The sequence below is a fragment of the Anomaloglossus baeobatrachus genome, chromosome 6 (assembly GCF_048569485.1).
Source record: "Anomaloglossus baeobatrachus isolate aAnoBae1 chromosome 6, aAnoBae1.hap1, whole genome shotgun sequence".
Classification (NCBI taxonomy): domain Eukaryota; kingdom Metazoa; phylum Chordata; class Amphibia; order Anura; family Aromobatidae; genus Anomaloglossus; species Anomaloglossus baeobatrachus.
The window spans coordinates 111,885,375-111,895,817 of record NC_134358.1 but is presented as its reverse complement, the minus strand read 5'-3'; the positions used below and the strand labels follow the sequence as shown (position 1 = coordinate 111,895,817).

At 44.0% G+C, this 10,443-nt stretch overlaps 1 protein-coding gene across 1 annotated transcript in view; it reads left to right on the top strand.

Annotated features, from left to right (window-relative positions):
* Positions 1-10,234, top strand: part of RDH10 (retinol dehydrogenase 10) — a 15,765-nt gene extending 5,531 nt beyond the window's left edge. The window contains exons 3-6 of the mRNA XM_075353170.1: positions 4,277-4,375; positions 4,899-5,044; positions 6,122-6,253; positions 7,365-10,234. Coding sequence (XP_075209285.1) covers positions 4,277-4,375; positions 4,899-5,044; positions 6,122-6,253; positions 7,365-7,488 — 501 coding nt within the window. The 3' untranslated portion in view covers positions 7,489-10,234. The remainder of the gene's footprint in view (positions 1-4,276; positions 4,376-4,898; positions 5,045-6,121; positions 6,254-7,364) is intronic.
* The last annotated feature ends 209 nt before the right edge of the window (positions 10,235-10,443 follow it).

Genomic DNA, 10,443 nt, shown 5'->3' with positions numbered 1-10,443 from the left:
AATAGGGACTGCCAACCTCCTTCATGTCAATTCGCCATGAGGGGAAAAAAAATCTGGACTTGGATGACATCCTAGAGCAGTCCGATATACAACAATGGAGGAGATGGAGAGATTAAGTTCTCAGCTGTGAACTGAGTCTCTCTCGCGCGCACACACTATAATCTGAGAGTTCAGTATAACGTCACTCGCCTACGCTCGTAGCAGAGCCTGATCGGAGTGTCTCTTGCCTAATCTTGCCCGATTCTCCAAATATACGCTAGTGTGAATGAACCCTTTTTCTGTTTTGATCAGACTCCAATTTAATATGGGGATCAGTATAAGAATAGGATGTTCTGAGTCGGGAGACACTGACCTGTCTGTAACACTGTATGGATCATTGGTTATGTCTATTCGGCAGTTTACTGTTCAAGGGTAAAGCGGCCGCATTAGGACATGGCTGCGGCCTTCTACTTACATTGCAGATGGAAGAGACTTTACTTTTCACAGACTCTTAATTTTTGGAAATGGCATTACTCCTAACTGTCTGAAAGGGTTAAGTTGTAAGGGGGGGGGGGAGGGGGGACAATACCCGGGTAGTCTGCCTGTAAAAGTCATTATCCTAAAAAGTAATTATGAAACTGCCCCTTAGTTCTCAATGTTATTTCCTTGCTTCCCTTTTTTTGCTTTACTTTTCGCCTAATCCGTCCTGACACCGCAGCTGTGGCGCCTTTTGTGCGGCTAAACCTTTCCTCTGTTGTGTTTTCATGAAAAGCACTGAAGAATTCTGGGGCCGGGATGGGAAGAAGCGCTGGACTGTTAGAAGTTAATTTGCCAGAAATAAGAACGTTAAGAACCAATTACTAAAGCTATGAAGTGACATGTAAACACTTGTCCGGTTTCACACGTTTCTGTCTAATAAGTAATTAGTGATGTGTGCACACATAAGAAGCGTAATGGAGTCCGGGCACAATGCAGGAGCAAGGGGCCGCCGAGGGTGGAGATGGGAACGGGCTCCCCTGAACACTGGGTGTGAAGCCCCTGCACAAACGTCTCCCATTACAACTGTAGCGTTTCCTAGCACCTCAATGAGCACACATCTAATATCTGACATTAGGTATTACAACAACTTGTAATATCTGGCGGAAAGAACACTTGTCCCCTGACTTTTGGCTTTTAGTGCCCGAACACTTGGCTCCCACACACAATATAGATCTAGGTGGCAAAGGCTTCATGAATTAAAGGGGTGACCTAAGATGTAAAGGATCTTCCTTTTCTAAGGCGGTGCTCACATTTCCTGTAATCTCCGTTAGAATGAATCCTGCTCAGTTCCTTTGGGAAAAAGTTCTGCAAATAGAACCCCCTCCCTTGTTAAGTAATGGTCTGCTGGATTTTTTTTTTTTTTTTTTTTACAGGATCTGTTTCGGATGGAAAATAAATGGCAATCTGTTAACGGATTCATTCTCCATAGACTCATGTCAACAAAATAAACCGTATCCAGTAGAAATCATTTTGTCAACTAATCTGTGCAAGAGCGCTCTATAACGATGATTACAGGATGTGAACTCAGCCTAATTTAGTTTCCTTATCAAATCTGACGTGCTCCCTATATCCCCAACATGGTTGGTACGCTCCCCTCCAGAGAATATTTTCCACTCTGGTGCATGGTCAGTAGGCCTTAAGCTCTACTGTGTAATCCTCTGCGCATGCGCCCATATATCCACCTAATCAGTACTGATGAAGGGTTATAGGGATGCTGCCGAGAGGTGGAAGGGATAGGTTTTGTACAGCACACGTAAGAGGGGCGAGGTAAGCACTGTAACCTCAGATGCTCAGAAGACGATGCAAATAAACTGGCCTGTAATGACTAGGAAAGGCGACGACCCCCCCCCCACCCCCCCTGAAACCATGACTTGCTAAATCAAGAATTGGGGTACTTTCACGCTTGCGATTTTTTTTTTTTTTTTTTTTTTTTTTATTTTTTTTTTTTATTTTCTTCTCTCTCCCTCAGTCGCAATCCGCCGTTTTGGAAAACCGCGCAATCCGTTAACTGATTCCGCTGTTTCCCATATACTTCTATGGACGACGCAGTGCGTCAGATGGACCTGCGTTGCATCCGCCGGGCGGAAAGAATGCAGCATGTAGCGTTTTTCTGCGCTTCCCAGAGAGTCAAACACAATGTGCTGGATTTCGTCGGCGTCCGTCATTTTTATAATGGAAGCCTATGGTGGCGGAATCCGTCATTTGACGGATTCCTGTGACAGATCTGTCTTTACACACTGCGCGTGCTCAGTTGAGTAAATTTCAGAAAGGGAGAAAAAAAAAAAAAGCTACAACGAATTCCGTTGTTTTGCAGGATCCGTCGCATCAGTTGACACTATATGCAATGTATCCGTTACATCAATCACACAACGCAATGCGATGGAAGCCGCACAACGCAAGTGTGAAAGTAGCCTTACTGAGTCTAAGGCTAAGTTCACACATCCTGTGTTTTGCATCAGTCACAATCCGTCGCCTTGGGGAATTACGGTAACCTGCAAAATATTTTGCAGGAATCCTGTATTTCCCCATAGACTTCTATTAGCGACGGATTGCGACTGATGACCCTGCGTTGCATCCGCTGCGTCGCGGTCCGTCGTTTTTTGACTGACCGCCGAGCGGGGAGCAACGCAGAATGTAACGTTTTTCGGGCCGTCAAAATTAACGCGCCGCGCAGGAATCCGTCGCCATCCGTCAAGCTTGTAATGCATGTCTATGGTGCTGGATTCCGTCTTAATCCGTCTTACAACGGAATCCAGCGCAGGATTCCGTCATGCTCTACTGAGCATGCCCAGCATGCTTGGCACGCCCACTGGGCTGTCCCAAACACAGACGGATCATGACTGATCCGTCAAACGGACGCACAGCGGATGTAACGGATGCAACTGATCCGTTTTTTCACAGGATTCCTGTGAAAGGAATCCTGTGAAAAACACATCAGTTGCATCAGTTGACATCTTGAAAATGACTGATCCGTTGCTGACGGACCTGACGGATTGAAAACACAGGATGTGTGAACTTAGCCTTACTCTTACAAAGATGGTTTGTCTCTTGCACAGTTAAAACCTCAATATAGATAGTGCCACTGTCTGGAGATCCCTACTAATCCTGGCTTTTTGGCAGCTCCTCGTCTTCATAACCTCCTTTTCTCTAAATGTATAGGATTAGGCCCTTGACACCTGCACTGTGAAAGGACCCGCTAAGAGGACCCGAGAAAGGGGGGCTTGCTTAATGTATAACATCAAGAATAGTGTTTAAAAATCTGTTACCTATTGGATTTTATTTTTCCGCCAGTGTCTCGTCCCCCACCGCTCAATCTTTGTTTTTGAATTGGCAAGTGTCGTAACAAAGCGGTGTCGGAAGGACGGACATGGCTCGATCACAGAACTTTGTTAGATCTTAAACAAACACAAGATGGTTCTCAGAGTTTGATTATGTTACAATGATTACTCTGTGCTCAGCACTTGGCACCAGTAGAGTTAGAAATTACAGCAGATTTGATTTCAGGGGACACAGTGATAATCTTGTTAGTCAGAAATTAAGTATGCTTCAAAGAATTACTTGGAAATCTTTAAAAGTGCAAGGAGATCTGAAAACTACCTGTTTTTCTTGGCCTAAATGGGTTTTATTGAATGTTCGCTGACCAGGCCAAGTCTTTAAAGGGTCTGGAATAAGAAAATAAAGTGGGGGATTGTCTTCTATATACACATTGTAGCACGCTCTACATATTCCTGGCCCGACTCTAAAACGAGAACGGGTTGTATGTGATTTAAAGTAGAAATGTGAAGGAAAAACAATTCTCCATTTTAGGAAGGGTAAATGAGAATACTCTTGGCAATTTAAAAAAAAAAAAAAATCTCATTTGTTTATGCTTCTTAACCCTTTACATTTCTGCCTTTTTTTTTTTTTTTTGTTTTTCTTTATGCAAGTGACTTCTCAATGTGAGTTTCTCAGCAGTAGAGGGTTTTTCTAGCTCTTCTATAGATGCCGGAATCTCCTTGCACAGACTACTCACATTTGCTCTTTGTATTGTGCTCGACGTGCTTGAGCTTGTTCTCTGCCAGGAAATTGGTTTAAATGCGGCATTGGCCGATGCCGTTTTGGCATTGTCACTTTACATGCTATTGTTACATAGATGGCAGATGGTAAACGCATTGCTGGCTGTTGTTTAGCTAATCTGCCTTTGGCTGCCTGCGGTGTCTTAGATAACAGTGCAAATGCCTTATTGTCCACTAACTGCTGCTCTCTCTCCTCTTTGCAGACCACAAAGGCATTCCTTCCCAAAATGATGGAAATGAATCACGGGCACATTGTGACAGTTGCCAGTTCCCTAGGTTTGTTCAGCACCGCAGGGGTGGAGGTACGTAATAGTTGCTTATTCTATGTGGTGTTTTGCAGTGTTTGTTTGTTTTGGGTTTTTTTTTTTTTCACTACTGTCATTTGGGATTATCTTGTCAAACTATATTTAAACAATGGTGACCCAGTGGTCACCAGGTACTCCGGTTTCCTCCCACACTCCAAAAACATACTCATAGGGAACCTAGATTGAGCCCCAATGGGGACAGTGTTGCCATTGTATGTAAAGCGCTGTGGAAGTAACAGCGCTATATATATTATATATTTATTGTATTGGCAGCCAGTCTAAATTGCATTTGCCACACACTTGTAGTAAGGAGTCCTTTTATTACTCTGGTGGGCTCATTCTGACCATACTGTTAGGGCAAATGTGGCAGCAGGAAGCCCCATTTTCTCTACAGTAAATTTTTAAGCCACTTGAAAATTGTCTTAAAACATTATGCTTTTGAAAATTATGGTGTGGTTTGTTTGCTAAAATCCTAACATTGGTTTTTTTTTTTTTTTTTTTTTTCTGTTCTAATCCTCAGGACTACTGCGCTAGTAAGTTTGGTGCCGTGGGCTTCCATGAGTCTCTCAGCCATGAACTAAAGGCTGCAGATAAAGATGGGATCAAGGCGACTTTGGTCTGTCCCTATCTGGTGGACACGGGCATGTTCCGGGGTTGCAGAATCAGGTTAGTCCTCATTAGAAATAGAATATTTTGTCCCAAGATCTGGTTGTGAGATCTAACAATTAAGGACCTTTTTAAATAAATCTTAAATTCACGGCCCATGTGTGGTAAGTCTCAAACCTCCTAATGTGATTTTGGCCACTTCATACCTGAGAAGGCTGAGCTCTGGTCAGGAGAGCCGCAGCTGGTCCAGACATGGTGGTCTGCACACGGGCTGTTAAGTTGGCTTTATATGTACTGTATTGTTGCCTTGATTAAAATCTCCAGTTGCTCAGGCTGCAGCAGATTAAAATGGATGTAATGCTGGGCTTACTCATACTATTGAGCCTATTCCTTAAGTAATGGCTGTAGCTGCATTAGCTATTGCTTCTGTAACCTATAGTCCCAGTTGTATGTAAAAACTAAATGTCAAACGAGCAGTATAGCTCAAGCCTCACTTAGGACAGAAGGGTCTTTTTTTTTTTTTTTTTTTTTTTTCTGTGCCCCTCCCCAACTCCCCATCCTTGCAAGAATCTTGGCTGTTGAGGATGGCCACGGAAGCCTGTTCTCACATTGTTTTGCATTTGATATCCGGAGCGGAGGATTCCGGTGTCGGGTGCTTCCGTTTCTGGAACTAGGATTAAGGCGCGTAGTGGAGGAGAAGCTCACTGTATGAACACTACCGGTTCACCAAGAAATATTTTTTTTGGGGGGGGGATTTTCTAAATTTTTATTATCGGTTATTTTTGTCCTGTATCTGAAGCATGTTCCTCCTGGCTGGAATAAACTGCAGGAAATGTTTCCCAATTTTGTGCCTGACTGCGGTACACAACTAATTAATTACCCAACTACCCTCTAACTCTTCACTGTAAAGTCTCAGTATGCTACTTTTTGGTGGGTTGTTTAACCATTGGGGTGGGTGGGGGGTTGTATCCAGATTTTCAGTTTGGTATAAAGTCTGCCTTTTTCTGAGCAACTGCAGCCAGCACCCATCGGGCAGGCCAGCGGCCCCAGCCAGGTGCTCCTCATTAGTCTATGGCTGTAAGACAGACATGGAGCCGGAATGTGTAAATAAAACTCACTGCAACATTAATCTTTCAGAAAAGAAATCGAACCCTTTCTCCCGCCCTTGAAACCAGATTACTGTGTGAAGCAGGCCATGAGAGCCATTCTGACAGACCAGCCGATGATCTGCACACCTCGACTCATGTACATCGTGACCTGCATGAAAAGGTAACTGTCCTGAATGCGTTCTGTTAATTGGGAAATAGAAGTGTTCACTAAGGGGTGAAAAACAAACAAATCTCATTCCCCTTCCCCGAACAAAGACTGTATCATATCGGCAGGTGTGGGCAGTCTCTTGTGTGATGTACAAATCAATACCCAGTAGGCAGGGGAAGTCAAATATATATGAACAAATACATTGACATGCACATTAGGAGATATATTAAAAATATGTAAGAGGCAGTCGGCAGCAGCCTCACTCCACTCATAACCAGGATATGTGGCTATGCAGTGGTCACTGCTTGGTGGCCGAGGAGCACATACAGCTATAGGGAATGCTGGTTGGTGCTGTGGGACGGGAGTGCATTGCCAGCTAGCTCCACCCACTGAAATTCAATGCACATAGCAGTGAATGCTGCTTGCAACTGCAGGTTTAAAGGGCCGACAGCCAACAAAGTGCAGTCACTGGCCTGGGATCACAGAATAGATCTGTGCCTCTGACTGTGAGTGGGCCCGCTGTCTGTCCAGGCCCCCAGCCCTGCCAGGAGGTGTAGCGTTATAGGCTCAGACACTCAGGCCCGCAGCGGGAACAAAAGCTAGACTTTTCGGGGGGAGGGAATTCTTCTTAAATTTGTCTGTCATTTTTGGATAGGAGAAGACATCACAAGATTGGGTCTTATTTGTGAGATACGGGGAAGCTGCAATTTTGTTTTGCTCCAGTGGGGGTGGGACTACTTCATGATAGCCAGTAGGAGTGGCAAGGGTTGGTTACTGTGCAACAATAAAGATGAATGCTGTATCTTCAATATTACTGTTCTACACTTCTGGAGTAACCTCCTTAATCAGGATCATCGTGTTGATGAGGGTTACGCTAAAACACAGAGTAAAGTCACATATTGAAGATCCAGCAATCAACCCTTGCCACTCCTACTGGCTCTCTGGTTTCTGGCTAGCCTCCTTAAGCCAGTATATAGATCGGCTTGTCTATTTCCATTGGCAGATAATCAGCCAGTTTACAAACACTAGTAATGAGCCTTTCTATGGCAAGCCACTCATGCTGCCATATTCCTGTACCTCTGCCCATGCCTGTCTATAATCCTGCCATCTCTTCTGTTTGCAGCATTCTGCCGTTTGAAGCCGTGGTCTGTATGTACCGGTTCCTGGGCGCAGACAAGTGCATGTACCCCTTTATTGCTCAAAGGAAACAAGCCACAAATAACAATGAAGCGAAAAATGGGATTTAGTCTTCCCCACTGTTCGGACTGACCTTATTGAGCAGACCACACTTAAAGACTGATGTGGGAAAGGCACTTGTGAATCACCATTGTATCTTTATTTTTTTTGCACCCTGCTCTGCAGCACACGGTGAACTCTCCAAGAACAGATCAGTAGGTGTAATGGACGACTTACTGTAAATGTGACCAATGGAAGATTTATGAAAGGGTTAGATGTAGCAATAAAGTTTCTGTAATGTTACTGTACAACCATTGACCAAGGCAAACCAGTTTTATAAAGTTACTGTTGTGCATTGGAGAAGGAGGCAATAATTAAACGGCACAGAATCGTCTATCCAAGCTGTCCACATGCAACACTCAACCTGTCCGAGAAGGTAAAATGGGCGCTATGCTTAGTGTCCGAAGTATTTTGACCCTCCGTGCTCAGCATCTATAGATGAGCTAATAAAGGAGTATGCAGCCAGATCAAACCTGTGGTCTTATCATGGCATTGTTCATACTTTCAGCCAGCTCCTTGTATGCACGGGCCATGTGTCATTCCTCACGTAGCATCTTGACAGGTCTCCTCCTTAACTATATCTGTTTCTCCCAGTTAGGTGGTGAAGCCATATGTGCCCATACCTATTGGATTAACAGCGAAACTTCCTAGTAGGAGTAGACACGGTAATGTGTATCTGGCTCATTCACCTGCGGCAGAGGTTTATAACCACGAAGGGTTGGGGGCTGTTCAATTCTAACATGGCCAGTACTCTATTCTAATGAATGTGTTATCTCCGAAGTCACCATTGTCATGTCTTCACCTACCCACCCTTTCCACATTCAGAATACATGCGATGCATATCCATTACTAATTTTCTGCTTTTCTCAAACACTCTAGGAATCCACAGCGTTAAGAGTTTTTTTTTATATCAGAATAGCAACCATCCCAAAAAAGTTATTCAAGTTTAATTAATAAAATTGTAATGACATAACTTTTCTCATTTTAAATAAATAAATAAAAATTCCTCTTTATTCTCAAGATCAAAGGAATCATATTTACTTTGTTGCCTAGGTTACTGACTACTGCTGTAATCTAACAGTAGTTGCCATTTGCCTAGACGGCAGTACTCTCTTCTTGATATTCTCTGAAGCCCGCTGGGTCTAGGTAGCCTTAGGGGTACTTTGCACGCTGCGACATCGCTAGCCGATGATAGCGATGCGGAGCGCGATAGTACCTGCCCCCGTCGCACATGCGATATTCGCTACGGCAGCTATTATCGCTACGGCAGCTTCACACGCACATACCTGGTCGGCGACGTCGCTGTGACTGCCGAAGAATCCCTCCTTCAAGGAGGCGGTGCGTTCGGCGTCACAGCGACGTCACTAATCGGCCGCCGCAAAGAAGCGAAGGGGCGGAGATGAGCGGGATGTAAACATCCCGCCCACCTTTTCCCTTCCACATTGCCGGTGGACGGCGGGCGCAGGTAAGGAGATGTTTGTCACTCCTGCGGCTTCACACACAGCGATGTGTGGAGCGGCAGGAATGAAAAATAACATCGTACCTGCGGATGCACAGACATAATGAAAATGAACTATGTGACACAGATCACCAGTTTCACGCTCGTTGATCTGATCTCCTAGGCTTTACACGTTGCGACGTCGTTACCGGCGCCGGATGTACATCACTTTCGATTTGATCCTGACGATATCGCAGTAGCGATGTCGCAAAGTACCCCTTAGTTTCCCTGTGTAAGCGGCCACTACTCCCGTCATCAGAGCATAGAGTTTGGGCCAGTAGTGCAGGCATACTGCTGCTCGGCTTTCCAGCAAGTCGAGAAGCTATAGACCATTCCTTCTAGTGACGATGCCCTTTCAGATCATGTTTACACAGCACTTGCATGTAAAAACTGAGGAGAGCTATGGTTTGGTTTTCATTGACTGTCTCCATTGTTTAAATGCTTGTAAGTTTGGATTTTCCCCATCGTAAATATTATTGGCCCTGCTCCCAAATCTATGGATTAGGTTACATAAATCTCTGACTCATATCCAAAACTGGATCTTCAAAGTTTTTGTGCACTATTGAAACTTCAAATTTGTCTGTGTACTCGGCCTGTAGAGACCTTGTGTACGGTCTGATCCTGTAGGCTCTAAACCATGCTCTCGTTTTGTGTACACAGCGCTCGTGCCTAATTTTAAGTTTCTGGTTGATTCACTTTTCTATTTTATATGAATTTGGGAAAAATTACAAGGGTGCGCACATACTCTTTAATATATTCTTGTAAATGCTGGTCACCCATTCACAAGGAATCAGTGCCTCATGTATGAGCCCATGTAATGTGGTAAGGCTGCATCCTTCAACACACTGCTTCATTGCCCCCCCCCCATGGCTGCCCACCCTGTGCCATTTATCTATATGGACGGAAACCTTCCACTTCTGGACTCTGTTGGCAAAAATTGCAGAACAGGCGGCGATTCTGAATTTTATTTGTACATGTGAAATACCTAGAGGTGTAAAGATTTGTTTTTTTTCGTGTGTTCTACAAAAATAAAACCACTCTTTTTTTTTTTTTTCTTTTTGTATAGAGAACCTTTTTTACAGTTGTGCCTTGAATGAAGTAAAATCTACTTAGAGCATTGTATAGCGAATTTCTACCTCTGTATCTAAATGTATCCAATTGTCTTGTAAATTACTATCAAACTTCTGTGATTTACATTTTTATCATTTGACGTCTTAAATATTGACCAGTGTCTGGTTTTATTAAAGCAAATTATCTTACTGGAGGAACCTGTGTGTAAAAGAAAGGTGACTAATCTATTGGAAGCTTAACCGAACGGATTTACAGTGGAACCTCGCTTAACAAGCAAATCTTTCTGTAAATTTGTAACTCTATTTACGAGAAAGCTTTGCTCTGCGAGCAAAATCCTCACCATACACACTTCCGGTTCTGTACATCCACCACGCTCTGACCCGCACTTGCAATCCAC